General features: G+C 37.1%; 1 protein-coding gene across 6 annotated transcripts in view; it reads right to left on the bottom strand.

Moving 5' to 3' along the window:
* Positions 1-215: 215 nt before the first annotated feature.
* The window catches only part of LOC105197515, a 149,161-nt gene continuing 130,219 nt past the window's right edge, over positions 216-19,157 (bottom strand). For all 6 annotated transcript variants that reach the window (XM_011163936.3, XM_011163973.3, XM_039449614.1 and 3 more), the window contains one exon: positions 216-3,763. In XM_011163936.3, coding sequence (XP_011162238.1) covers positions 2,658-3,763 — 1,106 coding nt within the window. In that variant the 3' untranslated portion in view covers positions 216-2,657. The remainder of the gene's footprint in view (positions 3,764-19,157) is intronic.

Raw genomic sequence — 19,157 nt, 5'->3', positions numbered from 1 at the left:
CCGAAGAACCATGGTCACCGATAGATAACTATCTTCCAACTAATGAAACAAACCGACAGACGTACGCAACTGACCAGATTCTTTGTACCACAGAGCCGCCAGTGGTCTTATGCGTATCTACCATGTAACAACCTGTGTTTATCCGAGCACGGACAAACTCAGGGAAGCCAGGACTCAAAGAAAGGTTGCCGAATTAATTAATTCTGAGATCAAGATTTCGTATAAAAAGAGCTTTTATTATAAACAAATGTGCGCCACAAGCGCGAGATAATACGATCTTATAATATAATGAAATGGTATGTACAACGCGGCGGTGTTATTATTTACAGAATGTATCGCTATCCCGATCGCTCGTGTTCATTTACGACGTGTATTCCGTCACTCTGTTTACGCTGGCCGGCGAGCGGTTCAAGGCGCGGATCGTGGTGCGCACGGGTTGGGGCATCGCGTAGACGGCACGCCGGTAGACTTCCCGGAATTCTGTCTTGCGACTTGCGATAAGTAGAATGCAGAATTCCCTTAATAGGGAGCTCACTGATATGATGACGACGGCTGCCTCAAGATCTCTCAATGCAGGCAGAGATCTCTCTACCCTCCTGGGTGACAGTTATCGTCGCGGACTCCGCTGTGCAGAGTAACAGACGGCCAGTGCCGAGATCTTTCGGCCGTGACAAAGCTCGCTCCACCACGATAACAGGGCCCTCTTTTATATAAGATGGAAAGCGGCGAAATTGTCGAAATCTCTCGACGATGGCAAAGCTCACTCTACCACGCGGATTTCTCGGGTGCTCGGGAAGGAGAGCGGGATTAAAAATCATTGAGATCTTTTCAGCGGTGACAACTCGCTCTACCACATGGATTTCTTTGGTTCTGGCTCGGAAGCTGGATCAGGAAAAAGTCCCTTCTCTACAAAATCGTCCCTCTTATATACCAATCTCGGAGAGTCGGAGATGCTGGGGTGAAGTTCGATTTTCCTCGGAACACAGCATCCCCGTTGCTCCGAGATCGATCCGGTGTTGTGTTCTCGCTCGCACGTATGCCTCTTCGTTGCTCCAACGCCAGGAGCGTACGGCCCAGAGCGCGTGCGGGCGGAGTTCGCACGGTAATAGCACGTTCATTGAGCCGTTCGAACGCGCGTATATGTGACGTTTATTGGCGCACAGCGCCTGTTTGCCTGTCCGGCGGGTGATCGGTCGGACAGGGGAGCGGTTCGAGGCCCCAGGGAGGACGATGCGGAGACGCATCATTACAACCGACGAAGATCATCGAAGTACCACACGACGCAGCACACAAGGGTCGCCGCCACCGGGCACATACCCGCCGGTCATTTCGTCATCCATTTCCTGAAGAACCTCGTAAGCACCATGCAGCGGTACTAGATACAGAACTATAAATTAAGGATGTAATAATAAGTAAATATTACATGTAATAATAAAGAAATAATGCCTAAAGGTTTTTTGTGTATGTTTCACCTTCCTCGTTCGCTTGCACTTGCTTGAGGAGGGAGAGGGAGAGTAATGAGACAATATGCCTCGTTACTAGATATGCAAAACGTGTGTAACTCGGAGAGCTCGCTTGCGCTTGCGAAATCCATGCGCGCCTCGAAGTGCTCACTCGCAATTCCTCCACACGAGACGGCTTTTTTACCGGTGGCAGCCGTCCGCGTCGTGCAACTCGTTGGCCTACAACCGACAAGTATAAGTATTGGCCCGGTCGAGCATTCGGCATTCAGTCCTGTCCCAAATCCTCTTCCGTAAAACCTCTCCAAGAATGGTGGATGCTCCTAAGACATTCGTCGTACGGCTCGCTCCCGGCGGGTGCTCCCGGTGTAAGGATCGCCACCTGAGCGCTCTCAAGTAATCTCCTGATTTCCGATCTGCTACATTCCGTACGCCTCGCCGCAAAGCATTAGTTATAAATCCGCACCCGCCTTGCGCCTCCGCGTAACCCGCGATGAGACTACAAGTCCATGTCCGTTTTGCGCCTCTGCGCAATCCGCAATGTAGCTATAAGTCCGTGTCCGTCCTAGCTACAAATCCGAACGCGTTTGCTCCGCGCCGAGACCAGTCTGCGATTCAGCGCTGACCAAACGCTATAGGACACCCGGTACAATCGATCCAACGAGTCATTGAATGTACTATCTAATGTAAGATACCTGTATTTTAAATAAGCATTTATTTTTCAATCTAACTAATTGGTGTTTCTCGTTTTTTCACCCTATTCCGGTGATGTGAATTTTGAGCAAAACAAGCGTACCGTCACAATGTTTTGGCTTATTTTCTTTTTCGTTTTTATTGTCAATTTTACGAATCTGTTATATTGTATTTTGCCACTATAGCTAAAATATTCTATGTTTTGTGTAACTATCATGATATAAAAAACATTTTTAAACAAATATGTTGTAATATCACTGCAACATTATATTGCAATATTTTTAAAAGCGGATATTTTTTTCGTTATTACAACGTTACAGTGACAATTCACAACATTTTTACAATGTTGCAATAAAATATTTCTACAATGATTCTGCCATCTTTCTCATGCTGTATGAGAATATGTAATTTTGTTTCCTAAATTTTTAATACTTTAAAATATATTAAAAGAATACTAAGTAGTTCAATTATATGCATATTTTATACAAATACAAAATAACAGTATTACACTTGAATATATTGCTCATCGTCGGTATCCCCTCCATTGCTAATTTTTTCCACAAAATTATCTAGTTTTACTTTTTCATAATCAACGTCCATTTTGTTCTTACTTTTCACTTTCTCGTAACCGTCCGCATTTGCATCTAATGAAAAATTGTTCACTTGCTCGTACGGTGGTTCCTCATTCTGTGGGACACTCATGTACTTCACACTTTCATAATTCGGATCGACGTGATTCACAGACTCATAGTTTGGATCTGTATCACTGTCGCCAAGTCGACAGACAGAAGCGTAATTTGGCTCGTTCGTGTCGTGTGGCATACTTTCATAATTCGGCTCTGAATCCATGTCTTGATTCAACTCATCTCGCCGTCGCAGTCGCACTTTTTCGTAACCGGGATCGTCGCTGCTGGCATTACTCACTTGTCGGTGCTTAAACGGCATTGAATACACGTCCGCGTTACTCTTCACAGATATAGAATTGCTTTGATAATCATTCTCTTGTGAACACTGAGAACGCAGTGACTCATAATTTGGATTGGACAAGTTTGCGACGACTCTCGCGATAGAATTTCCCTGAATATTGCTAGAGTTAACAGCTTCGTATTCGTGATCAAATTCTGAGCGCGACAAAGTCACATCTATATCAATTTTAGGCATTCTTATGGAAGTGCTGTTATTACTTTCCTCGTTAAAGTTATTTATAGTAGAATTGCCAGTAATAGAATAATGTACAACGTCAAGTTCTTTCTTCTGTATTTCCACAGATTCGTGACTGCACCATGATGCTCGGCTAATTTCGATAAGACTTAGTTTTTTAGTATTTGTTTCGGAATGTAAACCATTACTGGAACTTGGATGAGTATCGTTTTGCTGCTCCTCTATCTCTCTTTTCTTCTTTATTACCTTTGCGTACATATCCTCGAGTGATTTACCTGGTGACAATGAGGACCTCAGTCCTTTGTCGTCACTTTTACTCTTTTTGTCAATAGACGCGTAGCCTTCTGCGGTTGCCTCAGGTGGCGGTGGTAATGGAGAATTTGCTTGACGTTTTTCAGGTTTAGGAGAACCGAGATTGATAATGGAGCTAGTGGCACTTGACGATGATGCTAAAAGTAAGAAAAGTTATTTTATAATCATATAATAGATATATATTCATTCAAAAAAGTAATAACCTAACAAAAACATGTTTATCAAGGCTGTTAGTAAAAGAGAAAAAAGTTCACTGATTTTCCTCGATTACATCTAAGAAAAATTCCCTAACTGAAACTAAAAGAAGCACTGAATAAAAACAAAACAAATTCATTTTTTTATTGATTACAAACAAAAAGTACAATAAAAAATAAATATAAAATAATATAAAATAAAATCTAACCTTTCTAGTACTTTCTAACTCATTAAAGCATACATTTTTTTACGTACAAAAAATTTCTTGAAAGATGATATACAAGATGATTCATACAATAAAAATTTTAAATATTTTAAATATTTTTTTTAATAAAAGATTTATTTTTGTTATTTTTGCAATTCTCACGTTATATGAATTATCCTGTATATTAATTTCAAGAAATTCAATCAGTAAGAAAATATGCGGTATGTGATTTTTTGAGGCAAATAAAATTATGTTAGGATTAATTTCATCTAGGTAGTTTTAAGAGCTAATTATAAGTTGATTTATATTTTTTAAATATCAACTATTAATTTACTGTCTATAAATATATACTAATATATAATTTGCATTTGTAAATTTGTTTCATACATTACTCAATTGAGTAACAAACAAAACAATATGTATTTAAAAAAATTATTACATTCAGTCAGATTCAGACAATTAGGCGGCATCAGATAGACACGATGAAGACTTTTAAAACAAAACCAAGTATAAGTCATAAAATTTTCGGTAATAATAATAAAACTGGTAAATTATACTTTAATTTTTATAATTAAATTGCTGAAAAACAATTGAATTTTTATACCTATACTTTATGACTATCTATATTTAAAAGAGCACTATAAAAAAAGAGAAAGCGATGACGAAGTAAATATTAAAAGTGAATCGGAAGGGGAAACCATAGTACTTTTGTGACAAAAAATAACAGTATGGAGCAAAACATTTTTGTCTCAATGTCAAGCTACAGCTCACAACAAAGTGCCTAAATAAAGAATGGAAACATTATCAATCTGCAATATCTTCAAAAAAAGTTTTTACAAATAAAATTATTAATATTATAGTTCATATAAACAGAAAAGCATCAGTAGTTCATCAACATTGACAAAAATCTTGAAAGTCGCAGTATAAAAAAAATTAACGGCTCGTGAAATGTACATATTTTAGAAAATTTGTATGTGCAAATGTAAATAATTCTAACAACGACCACACAAATAAAATGTGGAAATCATTGTATCAATCTCTATATCACGCAACTGGGCATCAATCGTTTTTGGAATATTTTACATTTCATACAATAATTTTAACACGTTTCATGACCATATACAAATAAAACTGCTCCTATGAGATCTTTGGAATATGCTGAATATTAATTTATCTAAAATATATAAGCCAACAGAAAATTTAACAAGCAACAAACGTTTTTATCCTTTGCAAGATCAAAAATTTGCACAATATATGTCAATAAAGTCAATTAAATATGAAATTAGAATATGGTGGATATAAATCGAAAATATCTATCTACTAAATGGTTTAATTTGTACAATAAAACAGAAAATAAGCATGAGGTAAATTAAGGCAAAAAAGTGAAAGAACTTGCAATACAATATAAAAAATCGGTCAAATCGAGAATAAATTTCAGCACGCGATACTGTCTTCTTTCTTCAGTAATAGAAATTAAACCTAATATTCTGATCAAATTTTGCAAAAGAACTTCGCAATTTATTTCAGAAAATATCAAGGTTTAGGAGAATTCTTTTGTACAATGGATTAAAAATGTTCCGTTTGTCAGAATAAAATCTACACACTATTTCTACAATGCGTACATTCTTTCAAGGTCACTTTTACTTGAAAAGGACAGTATGATTGAAATAGCAGTCTTCCTTTTCCGTATTTGTTCGTTATTCTGCGGATATTTTTAGAAATGAATTTGTCACTTATTACATTTATGTAATTTATCATTTAACTACAGAACGCCAATATTATCAAGTTCTTAGTAATTTTATTGTGTTTAAACATAAAAATTACTTAGGTGTCATCAAAGGTCGCTCAAGATCAACATACATGCCACTGCAGTAACTTTACAACAGAAACATTGAGAGGAAAAGCTGATTTATACAAAAAAACATAAATGATGAAAAATGCGTCGAATTAAGCCAAAAAATTATGAAGAAGGTGATGAGATATAGTAGAAGTTTATTTGATCATACACTGATTGACACTTTCCATATCAGAAGCTAATTATTGTTTTCAATAAAAAATTGATGGCGAAATAATCGCCCTCTCAAAAATTACTTTTTTCTTTCGTGGCACATAGACACAGATCTAAAAACATTTAGGATTTCTTACATTTCCTATCAATTCCACAAATATGGATCTTTGTAAAATATCGCAACTTAAAGAAAGTATGGTTTCTTAATAAGGTTCTCCAAAAATGCATTCTTATTCCTGCCGTTAAAGATAGTTTGTGTTTTTTTACTCGTTTGTGGTGGGCAACAATAAAGTAGTGGTGAGATATTTCGTTAAATTCATTAGAGTAAAATTTCAGCTGCCAAATTTGATTTTGAATTAAAATTAAGGAGCATAATAATTAAAAAGCAGAGTTAATCAGAAATTGCATTGTTAATATATTTCGCCATACGTTTGGTATGCATTCTGTTTTTCATTTTTAATGTGAATGTGCTGTAAACGACAGAAAATTACGAGCATATTTTTAATAAAGATATGACTATAAAAAATTGGTGTTATATAATGCAACATGTGTAAGTAACTTTTATTATTTATTTATGTTATTTTTTATGTATGTGTTTCTGTGTGTTGACAATTTTCGGTCGTCATTTGGCCGGATGATGGTACATGCGTAATTGCAAGTAAATGGTTACATGAATCTAAAGAAACTGTCCTATATTACATTAAAAGCAATTGTGCTACAAGACTGATAATGTCTCTTTTGAAAACGCATTAAAACTTAAAAGAATGTAACGTTACATTTTTGTACAGTTATAGTAAGTAATTTAACTGTAATTTTTACAATATATAATGAAGAAGTATACAAACTAGTCAGATGTTTTTGCTAAACAACAATGTTTATATACTGCCACCAAAAAAGCGGTACACCAAAAATTTAGAAAAAATTTATTAAACTTTATACGCTTATAAAACCGGAAATATTTATGATATAGGAATGATTCAAAAACGAAAGTAAAGTTTAAAACCAGTACTTTGAGAAATTTTAATGCCGATTAAGTGGCATGATCAATTTGCTAATAGCCGATGACATAACAAAAACTTGCAAAATCGAACAGTAAAACGTGAAGTTTTTAGAGTTGCATGGAATAAAGCAGTTGACGTGACTTAATGAAATAAAAAGCGCGTAAAAGTTCGAAATTTTCCCTTCAAAATGCACTTTTGCGAAACTTGATACAATAATTTTTCGGAAAGTTATGCCAATTTGTAGAAAAAATTGATTTTTACGAGATAATAATGAATTAGAAATCGTAATGCCGCCGTTATCAATGCAAATCACTACAATTCTGTCCAGGACATGTTGTTCGTTTGAAAACATATCCGTCTGTGTGTGTGTGTGTGTGTGTGTGTGTGTTCGTGTGTGTGTGAGTGTGTGTGCGTGTGTGTGTGTTTATGTTTACTTGCATATCACAAGGATAAGGACCCTGTGGTTTGTCAACTCCATAGTATTTAAAGACTCTAAACCCTCCTTGTGGTATATGTGTGTGCATGCGCGCACAAATGCACTAATAATGGGTATAACCTCCTCGTATGCGTATTACTTCATTCATACGATTAGGCATACTTCTTATTAGTCCTTTAATTTCATTCTGCGTTATCGCAATCCACTCGTTTTCAAGAACTCTTTGAAGTTTTCGCAGTGTTTAAAAAGCGGGTACGTGATTTCGTAGTTTCCTACCAAGTTTGCCCCATAAGTGTTATATGGGATTTAAATCTGGACTATTTGCTGGCTATTCGAGTCAGTTTATGCCAACTTCATGCAAGAAAACAAGCATTCTTTTCGCAATATGTGGTCGAGCATTGTCTTGCATAAAGAAGAAATTCTTTCCAATAAAGAGTGCGTACGGAACAACGTATGGAATGAGTACTTCTTCCACGTATACATCTGCGTTTATGTTCCTGTCAAAGAAATGCTGATTTGTATGAGCATTTGCTAAAATTCCTGCCCAAATTATTACATCGCCTCCATTGTAGCTACGCCTCTGACTTATAGTGCAATCTGCAAATCGTTCTCCACTGCAACGATGAATTCGTTCTCGTCCATCTAGAGAATGGAGACAAAAACGACTTACATCGCTAAAGAGTACTTTGCTCCAGTCTGCGTAAGTCCAGTCTCTACGCTCATGTGCAAAATTTAGTCAAGCTACACGATGACGACGTGTAAGCAAAGATACAGACGCTGACTTACGCGAAAGCAGATTTTGTTCCACTAATCTTCTCCAAACAGTGTCAACGGATACATTCATGTTGCAAATCCCTTAAATTATTTCGAATTTGGACAGCTGTTTGGTGTCTATCTCTTAATGAATTTAAAACAATGAATCGATCATCATTGTCTGTGGTACAACGAGGTCGTCCCAAACCAAATCTTCTCTGGAAAGAATTGGTCTAAGTACATGGCGAAAGCACGTTGCACAGTTGAAAATAACAAATCAAATGCTTCAGCAACATACATTCAACTTCTGCCATCTTCAATTAAAGCAACAACTTAGGCAGCTTTTTCAGGATTTATCGTCGTCATAATTGATCAGTAATGTGATGGCAAAACACTTAATTATAATTTAAAGTAAAGTCGCACAAAACGCCTAAAAAAAAAAAAAAAAATTTAGAAAAAATTATTATCCAAGACAGCACAAGTTTATGAAGGTTTTCTTTACGCACAGCCAAAAATTTGTTAGACTTTTCGCGATGCGTTAATTACATTTATTACATTGTATACAAACCTTTCTTACGAGAAAGTGCTTCTTCACTCGGCCCTCTGTCGGCGGTGTCTGATTGGAGAGAATTTCTTCTTTATGCAAGACAATGCTCGACCACATATTGCGAAAAGAATGCTTGATTTCTTGCATGAAGTTGGCATAAACTAACTCGAATAGCTAGCAAATAGTCCAGATTTAAATCCCATAGAACACTTATGGGATAACCAGGAAAGTACAAAATCACGTACCCGCTCCTCAAACACTGCGAGAACTTCAAAAAGTACTTGAAAACGAATGGAATGCAATAACGCAGAATAAAATTAAAAGACTAATAAGAAGTATGCCTGATTGTATGAATGAAGTAATACACGTACGAGGAGGTTATACCCATTATCAGTGCATATGTGCGCGCACGCACACACATATACCACAAAGAGGGTTTGGAGTCTCTAAATATTGTGGAGTTGACAAACCACAGGGTCCTTAACCTTGTGATATGCAAGTAAACGCACGCACGCACGCACGCACGCACACATACAGACGGATATGTTTTCAAACCAACAACATGTCCTCGACAAAATTGTTGTGATTTGCATTGATAACGGCGGAATTACAATTCATAATTTATTATTATCTCGTAAAAATCAATTATTCTACAAATTGGGATAACTTTCCGAAAAATTATCGTATCGAGTTCCGTAAAAACGCATTTTAAAAGAAAAATTTCAAACTTTTACGTGCTTTTTACCTCATTGAGTTACGTCAACTGCTTCACTCCATGCAACTCTAAAAACTTCACGTTTTACTTTTCAATTTTGCAAGTTTTCGTTATTGGCAATTAGCAAATTGATCATGCCTCTTAATCGGCATTAAAAGTTTCTCAAAGTACAGGCTTCAAGCTTTACTTTCGTTTTTGAATCATCCCTGTATCATAAATATTTCCGGTTTTACAAGCGTTTAAAGTTTGGTAAATTTTTCCTAAATTTTTGGTGTAGCACCTTTTTTGCTGGGCAGTGTATAATAGAAATTCTTAAAAACAAAGCTATACGTTTTGATCAGGTCATCACCAGTGTAACATCTAACGTCAAATTTTAATAAAAACTAATAACGATCTCATTTGATAATTTACCTGAAATTTTACATACAATTTATATCCATGGCGGATACAATTTTGAGTGTATCCTAGAATAATAATCTTTTATTCTTGCTGATATTGTTCCTATAAGATATTAAGAAGGATATTGCTGCTACAAGATATTAGAGTAGAAGGCTGTTCTCACTTTTTACCTTTTTTCATATCATATAGATGTAGATGATATACTATTAAATGCTCCATCGAGCCAATTACTTGAACAGAATTTATTTGTTTCAGCTTACAATATCAAGAAGAGACTTGATTTACAAACAAAAAACCTTAATTAATCCATGCATGCATACATACTTTTCACCTCCTCCGTGCATTTGATCCAACCTATAAAACTGTCTAATCTTAATCCTATCTTAACCTTACAACTAGTGACTACTACAGCTTGACTAGATAAGTAATACTTTATCCTACATAATGTACCTTACTATCTACAAGGTTTATCCATAAAGTAATGAGACTGACTGCGGCGCGGCGCTCCAGTCGCTAGCAGCGCGCCCTGGTGGCGTGATTTGTAGTGGGGAATCTAAGCTAAGCAACGCACCGAGCGGCAGTCGCGTCCGGGTTCTGACGCAGTGAGGATCACGTGTGGCTGTTTTTGAATTTTTGTCACCTGTACTTTGACCAAAAGTATGTTCGTCCAAACCACTTGTTGAAGGGCATTTAGATCGCTCCATGTCTTCAACGGACTCCCGTCCGTTCTTGAACTCACTGAACCACCGAAAAACCTGAGCCCTTGACAGGGCGTCGTCTTAGTAAGGCAAATTAACCAATGTAAGCGTCTCGGAAGCGGTTTTGCCCAAGTGAAAAGAAAATTTAATCGCGTGGCGCTGCTCCAGCAAACGCTCCATTTTTTACTTTTAGGGGTTACAAACTCTCCTTTTGAAAGAAGAGGAGACACTTTTGTAACGCCGCCTGGCTCTGTTCCCCCTGAATTAGTGAACTAAAATAGTCACGTGACGAGAGTGGGAGGAATCACGTGGGAATAGCTGCAATATTATATATATTGTACATATATTTACTTATTTATTTATATTTATCTTTGTATCATGATTAAAATTATGTCGGTCTTGCGACTCTCGCTGCTTTCGTATTCTCGCTTAAGTCGCACAGTCTCGCTGATAGCTGCTTTCCTTTTAGAAGACACAAAGTTATCACTCATACACAGTCTCAGACTCTTCTCCTCTTGAATCGAGTCAAAGTGTCGATTAAGTTTGTGAATGAAAAGCGAAATGTGTCGTTTTGTGTTAAAAGTGTCGACTGTGTTTTCTAAAAGGAAAACAGCTGATGTCGGCAAGACTGTGCGACTTGGGCGAGCGGAGAACGGCGAGAGTTGCAAGACCAGCATGGCATCTATTCCCACGTGATTGTGACTACGTCAGTTAATAGGCAAAAAAAATAGAAAAGAACGGAGAAGGGATCGACGGTGCTGCCTCTAGTTTTGCCCCGCCCCCCCGTACTAGAACTGTGTCGACAAAAAATCCAGCAAGTTTGTACTCCCTAGACGCAACTGCCGGTGCGTTGCATAGCTTAGACCTCCCCACCACAAATTCCGCCGCCAGGGAGTGCGCTGTTGGCGATTGGAGCGCCGCGCAACGGCCAGTCGCATTACTTTACAAACAAACCCTGTATTATGCACTTCCTTTATTTATTGCATTTACATTTTTACATTTTACAATTCATGTTGTTTTCTCACCTCCTCTTTCATTTCTATTCCCTTTTTCTCTTCCCTTTTAATTAACGCTATAACTTTTTCCACAACTTACTCATAGTCCTACCTCTTGTCTCGTGTAACTCCTTCTCCTTTAGTTTTTTTATAATGTTATCTTTGTCCCTAGTTCCACAAACCATTCATTCAATTTCAAACAATTTCCTATATAATGTTTTAAGATATCCCTCTTTCTTCGCAAAACACACTTCCATTTCGTTTCCTCTAACTAGAATTTATTTACTTCTTCCATATTTCCACACCTCCAATATATCAGTGCCCCAAGTCTCTGTTGTTTTATCTAAATTTTCATTTTTTAGATATTTAGGACCTAGATCTCCATTTTTACACATATTTTTCTGTATTTTTTATCATACCTTAACTTTACAATTCTACTTTCCCCTCTTTCTCTAGATGTTTCTCTCTCTATTAATTAATTCTACCTCCAGACTTTTTTCTGTCTCATACCTCTATCGCTTCTATATCCCACCCAGTTCTATTGTAATATTTTTTCCCTTTCCTTTTTCATATAATTCTATCCATTCATATTTCTCAGTCTTAATCCAACAATTCTTTATTACATTTCCGTTAATTCTTGTTTTAATCCTATCCTCGTATTATTTTGCCTTTACGCCCCAACCTAGTCTCAGTTTATCCATTCCTAGCTCTTTGGTTTTAATATACTTCGGCGTGCAAAATCTCTCAAACAACCATCTTACATAATCCATCTATTCTAGTTTTGCCTTTTCTGCCCAATTTCAAATTTCTACCCCATATACCATAATACATTAAACTAGATACCTAAAAAATATCCACCTTTTCGTAAAATTGCTTCTACATATCTTCTTTCCCAGAGCCCAAACCTTTTTAACCGTTAATTTTTTCTTATCGGCTCACTATCAGTTTCTTAATATAATGTTTATAATTTCCTTTCCTATTGAATGTGAAACGTTGAATAATAAATATTTAAATGTATGTATCTCATCTATAACCTTATCACCTCAATTCCATTCCTCTTTCCTTTCTTTTCCTTTCGTATTGAACATTAACATCTTTGATTTATCTGCACTTAACTCTAGCTTTCATTCTTCAAGGCTTTTAAATAGGTTCATCATATTCAACATGGTTTCCCTATTATTTGCAGGTAATATTATATCATCCGCGTACGCCAAACTCTAAATTCTTACATTACTTATTCCTCATACGCCCCTCAAAATTTCCTCTACTTCCGCTATGTACATGTTAAACAAGAGTAGATTCATTACACAGCCTTGTTTCACAGCTTTCTTCGCGCATAAACTTTCCATTATTCCTTGATTTATCCTTATCATCACCTTCTGTCTCCTTATAGGTTTTCTCCGCTCTTATCAACTACTCTTTCACTTTTCTTCTCATTACTTTTCAAATCGTCTCTCTTTCCACGTTATCGAATGCTGCCTACAAATTCGCAAATAGAGCGTGCACCTCCGGCCATTTCCATCCTTACTTACTTTTTTCTATACCACATAGTTTAGAACAAAAATGTTATCAATTGTTGATCTACCTTTTTTAAAACCTGCTTGACCTTCCGCCAACAAATTTACACTTTTTACCTCTTCTCCTAATCTGTTCTATTTCTAAATCTTGTACGCCGTAAGAGCAGAGAGATACTTCTGTATAATTCTCCATCATCTTCTGGTCGTCCCTTTTGTAAAGAGAAACTATAATATTCCTCTTCGAATCTAGTGAAATCCCATCTCCTTTCCAAATTAATTCCAACAGCTCTATTATCTTACTCCTCAAGAGGTGATAATCTCTAGCTCTTCCTTTTTCGTAACCTCTTCTTATCCATCTTTTTCTTTTTCCAGTTTCAAGTACAATAACATGTGATCTGAGTCAACTCTTTTTCCAACCTTTAATTTAATAACATTTTCACGCAACTTATTATTAACTATTACATAATCTATCACCAAATTGCCCTTGGCACCTACATTAATAAACTCAAGAGAATAAGAACCTAGTCCTGTTACTGTATTCAAAACATACTATTTTTCATCATGCAACCACTTTATAAAATTCTTTCATTCCCTACTACTTTATTGTTGCTGCATCTTACCATTTCTGATATCAGTCTTTTGTTAACAACTATTTCTCTATCTAAAATTTCCACACCATTCCAATCAAATTCGTGTGACAAGCTAATTCTATGGTTTGTAATGACCGAATGCTGAGTCGTGTTTCTGGTAATATGATTCTTATGTTCCAAGACTTTAGTATTTAAAAATCTGCCACATATAAAACTTCGCAATCTTTACAATTTATTTTATAAACGGCATTAATTTGAGAATCGGTCGGAAGTTAGTCTTTATGAACTTTGATGAATTTGTTTAATTTATTTCAACTCGTATAAGACATGTGAACGTTGAGATTACGCTTAAAGTTTTTTAAATTTTTCAGAAATATTATCAACGTAAGAAATGGTAAAAAAAAAAAAAGAGAAGCTTCCTTACTCATACTTTGTTGTTTTTACTGTTATCTGTTCTATTGAGTTGATAAAACTTAGTCCGTAATCTCTTTCTTATATTATCAAAAATGTCTTTGGATGTTTGGATGTTTAAAAGAATATTAATCAATAAAATATTAATAATTTTGTCAAAATTTTTTTGTTGAGAAGCAGGATGCGAGAGGGTGAGGATTCTGTCAATTAAGCCCAAAATTATATCTCTTTTTTGGAAAAACGGATGACACAAGTAAAAATTGAGAGATTGAAAGGAAAAAGTCGGTTTTTGGTATCAATCGTAGATCATAAAATTCTGTTTCTTAATTAAGGTTATATCTAGAAAATTTTTTCCTCCCACCTCAACAATAAAATTAAGTCTCGGATAATAAGCATTGAACATGTTCAATATCCTTCCTAAACTTATGAGTAAAGAGTACAATCATCCACGTATCTAAAGTAAAAATCCGGAACAATAGTAAGACAATTAAGGCCATGTAACTCAATGGCTTGTATGACTAACAAGGGGAGTCTGCGACATGTGAATCACGGATTTTAATAAAATTTTATAAGTGTGTAGTATTCACTCACAAATTTAGTGTAGTAAAGCCGTTTGTTGAGAAAATTAAGTATTCTCGAGAAAATAACAATTAAATATTTTCAGCATCTATAGTACCGCTACAAAAGAATAATTGTCGAGTTAGCGACGTAATATAGGATGTTAGAATGTCGACTAGTACACGCAAGGTCCCAGGTTCGATCCCCGCGGACGTGATTATTTTTTATTTAAATCTTATATTTTTAAATTGTTATATACAGGATGATTCTGAACCACCTGTATGTATAATTTTTAAACTGTTTTTAATTATTTAATATAAAATGTTATTTTTAAAAAATCAAGGGATTTAATCCATGAGATCAAGAAGGAGGCCATGTCGTCGTCGAGGTGACCTACTGCAAGTTGTGTAAAGCCACGAGCTGCCCGTGCCGATACGCTCGTGCTTTGACGTGGAGCCATTGGTGTTAGTGCGCAAGTGCGTCCGCCGCGTTGCGATTAAACAAACTCTTTTTGAGTAATTATCGGGCAATTCACTTCATGCACGAGACGCTGTCGTGTCACTCAGCTGTCGGCTGCTGCGTTTTTCGTTATTGGTCCCGCCGTGGAAACTCATAGGCGATCGGCTTCCCGGAAGCCGCAAAGTCCTCGTGCACGTGCGCAAGTCGTGCCGCGATCGTGATCGCACGCCCGCCGGGTATATCAGTGCGTTTTTGGAAAATGTATCTTTGAAGTAATTTGTTATCATTCACGACGGCTGCGTTGTCGTCAGCTTGTACCTCTTTGTGCATTCGCTGTAAATTAGATGGATCTCATTCGCGGAGGTTTGGTTATCGTGTCCTTGCCGCGCGGTTCCGAGCGCACGCGAGTGGCTGTCGCGTTCCGCGCGTAATTAGCTTCCGCAAGTTCGATTTGCAAAGCTGTTGTGTGAGTAATTTAAGTTGGCTTTTGCGTTTGTTCTATTTTTCCACCAACATCTTGCGTGATTCTTTTTCTCTATAATTTCGGTGCATCTGCTTAATAATTTTTTCTATTTGTACGTCACTCACCTCCTTTCTTATAATATAATATATTTTGCTTCTTACATCGGCCCGACGTTCTTTAATTTCTCGCCTACCCGTTTCCTTCCGTAAAAAAGCCGCTTTGCCTCTGTCTCCGCTCCCCTGCCCCTCTACCGGTTAGAGGAGCTAGCTGGCCACGTGCAAACAACGCTTTCGCGTTTTTTTATGCCTGGTAATTTATCGCGTAGTATAAGTTAGTGTTTAGCGTTAGAGATTGGATCCGGTGACGCAACCGGTATAATCGCATCTGGCGCTCAACTTCGTGATTTAACACAAACTTAGCAATCAGTGCTTCCGTCACTCTCGCGCGCGTTTAGCGTGTAATTTCTTGCCCTTGTTTGATCGCATATTTCGCCGTAGCTCTCCGGGGTAAGAAAAAATACGTGATAATATATATATATATATATATATATAGGGTGTCCCAGACCACCCGTCTCACCCAATTTTTTCGTAAACGCGACATTTTAAAGAAAAATGTTTCAGACAAAAGTTTTGTGACTTCCAGGGGGACATAAGATGGTCATTGGTTTGACCTTGCATAGTCGTTTGAAAGTTACGTGAAGGTCACCTTTAATTTCTTAAATAAAAACCCCCATTTTTCAATGCATATTTTTGTAGCTTACCTCGAGAGCTTTCCAAAACGCTAAAATAAAACGTTTTTTTAATCAGTACTTTTCGAGTTATGAGGGTTGAAAGTTACGGTACCCCCGGCATTAGCATTACCCAAGGTGTACCGCGTGGAGGTTGCACGGTCGGAGTTACACCTTTAGTGTGTGTGTGTTTGTGTTTGCCCGTTCACGGGCAACTCTAGATGTATGCGCTGGACATCCATTTTGCTAGAAAAACATGTTTAGGCGCAATTGTACAAGAATATTTTCAAGCAATAGCAGAAAGAAAGTAGATTTCGTCGCAAATGTCTGATTTTACTAGCTGCGTTACTTAAACCGAGGACCGAATATTTGACTTCCGTTTAGTTTAGTCTTTAGTCTAACACACGTACACATGCACATTCTCTTTCTTTCGTTTCTTTTAGTTCAGTAATTTCGTCAGTAGTAACAAAAAAACTTTCCACGAGCATTTCTTACGTACAAACAATCGCAAAAATTCATTCAAAACAACATCAGCCTCGAATCGATTAAAAACGTCTTGTCTTGTCATATATGTTTTTCATGTCTGATACTGTCACGTAAGGTGTAACAAAATTCTCATTTACCAGCCATGTCGTATTCAAACGCGGAAGCTTGTAATATGATGCTTATTTTAGGTGAATGTGATGGTCAATTTAGAGCAGCTGCAAGATTGTGGCAAGAACGATACCCAGATCGCGCTCCTCATTCCTACAAAGTTTCTTCTCGCTTAGCTAACCAAATTACCAATAAAGATATTATTCAACAGGATCACAATAAAGGTAGACGAATTCGACGCCAAGTTAAAGATGAAAGAATGCTGGAGATTCTTGCATCTGCTCAATTGCATCCCTACCATTCATTAAGACGTACAGAAAAAGATTCTGGAATTAGTCACAACACGATCTGGCGAATTTTCTATGAAAACAAGCTGCGTCCGTACAGAATGTCTCTTCACCAAGCATTGACGATTGACGATTTTAGATACAGATTCGAATTTTGCAATTGGATTCGTCAACAATCGCGCAACTTTCATCAAAAAATTTTATTTTTCGATGAATGCACATTTTTAAGTGACGGCTCTGTAAATACATGAAACTGTCAATATTGGGTACAAGAAAATCCTCATTGGTTCCGAAAAATTGACCATCAACATGTTTGGAAAATCAATGTTTAGTGCAGAATTATTGGAAAACATGTCGTTGGACCGCATATCTTTGAAGTGAACCTAAACGGTATTCGGTACGCCAATTTCTTTGAAAATGATCTTCCGCCCTTGCTTGAAAATATTGATTTTCTACAATTGCGCCTAAACATGTTTTTCCAGCAAGATGGATGTCCAGCGCATACATCTAGAGTTGCCCGTGAATGGTTGAACGAAATGTTTCCAGATAAATGGATAAGCAAATATTGCCCACATCATTAGCCACCACGATCACCGGACCTCACTGTTCTTAATTACTATTTGTGGCAAAGACTAAAAGATCTGATATACCGCAAACGCCCTACGACAAAAGATGATATCATTCGTAGAATACGTCTTGCTATTCGTTCTCTACATGTTGATGAAATTCTTCATGCAACAAATAATTTCGAGAAAAGAGTACTTGCTTGCATTGAAGCAAACGGTGGACATTTCGAACACTAGGCCTAATAACATCAGCCACACATACACACACACACGCGCGCGCGCGCACACACACGAAAGCGGTGTAAATCCGACCGTGCAACCTCCACGCGATACACCTTGGGTAATGCTAATGCCGGCGGTACCGTAACTTTCAACCCTCATAACTCGAAAAGTACTGATTAAAAAAACGTTTTATTATAACGTTTTGGAAAGCTCTCGAGGTAAGCTACAAGAATATGTATTGAAAAATGGGGGTTTCCATTTAAGAAATTAAAAGTGACCTTCACGTGATCTTCAAACGACTATCCAAGGTCAAACCAATGACACCATCTTATATCCCCCTCAAAGTCACAAAACTTTTGTCTGAAACATTTTTCTTTAAAATGTTTCGTTTACGAAAAAATCGGGTGAGACGGTTGGTCTGGAACACCTTGTATATATATATATATACGAGGTGTGTTCAAAAAGTATCGCGAATTTTGAATTTTCGCGGGTTACGTATATTCGAATTTCGATCTTTTTGTGGCGTTATGTTGGTACTCATGTCTCTCACTTATGCCGACAAGCTCGGCCATTTTGAATATTCACTTAATTGTTGACAGCTGCTTTGCTTGCACGTGTTTTGGATCGTCTTCGATTTTTACCTATTCAAAAAAATGGATCAAAGAACCTGTATCAAATTTTGTGTGAAAAACGAAATTAAGTGCGCGGATGCATTCCGAATGTTGACTGTGGCATACGGAGAAGCTACCTTGGACCGAAGCAACGTTTATCGGTGGTACAAAATGTTCTCAGAAGGCCGAGAAGATGTGAACGACGAAGAGCGTGCCGGACGCCCGAGCACTTCAACAACAGACGAAAAAATTAATGAAGTGGAGAAAATGGCATTGGCCAATCGTCGAATCACCGTTAGAGAAGTTGCTGAGGACCTAAACATATCGATTGACTCGTGCCATTCGATTTTTATCAATGATTTGGGCATGAGACGGGTCGCCGCGAAATTCGTACCAAAATTGCTCAATTGCGACCAAAAACAGCATCGCATGAACATTGCTAATGAGATGTTGGACTCTGTCCGCGACGACCCAAATTTGCTCCAGAGGGTCATAACTGGTGACGAATCGTGGGTTTATGGTTATGACGTGGAAACCAAAGCTCAATCATCTCAATGGAAGCTGCCGCACGAAC

Source organism: Solenopsis invicta, chromosome 5 (assembly GCF_016802725.1).
Source record: "Solenopsis invicta isolate M01_SB chromosome 5, UNIL_Sinv_3.0, whole genome shotgun sequence".
Classification (NCBI taxonomy): Eukaryota; Metazoa; Arthropoda; class Insecta; order Hymenoptera; family Formicidae; genus Solenopsis; species Solenopsis invicta.
Note: the sequence above shows the minus strand (reverse complement) of the source record. Positions and strands in the feature narration are given on the sequence as shown.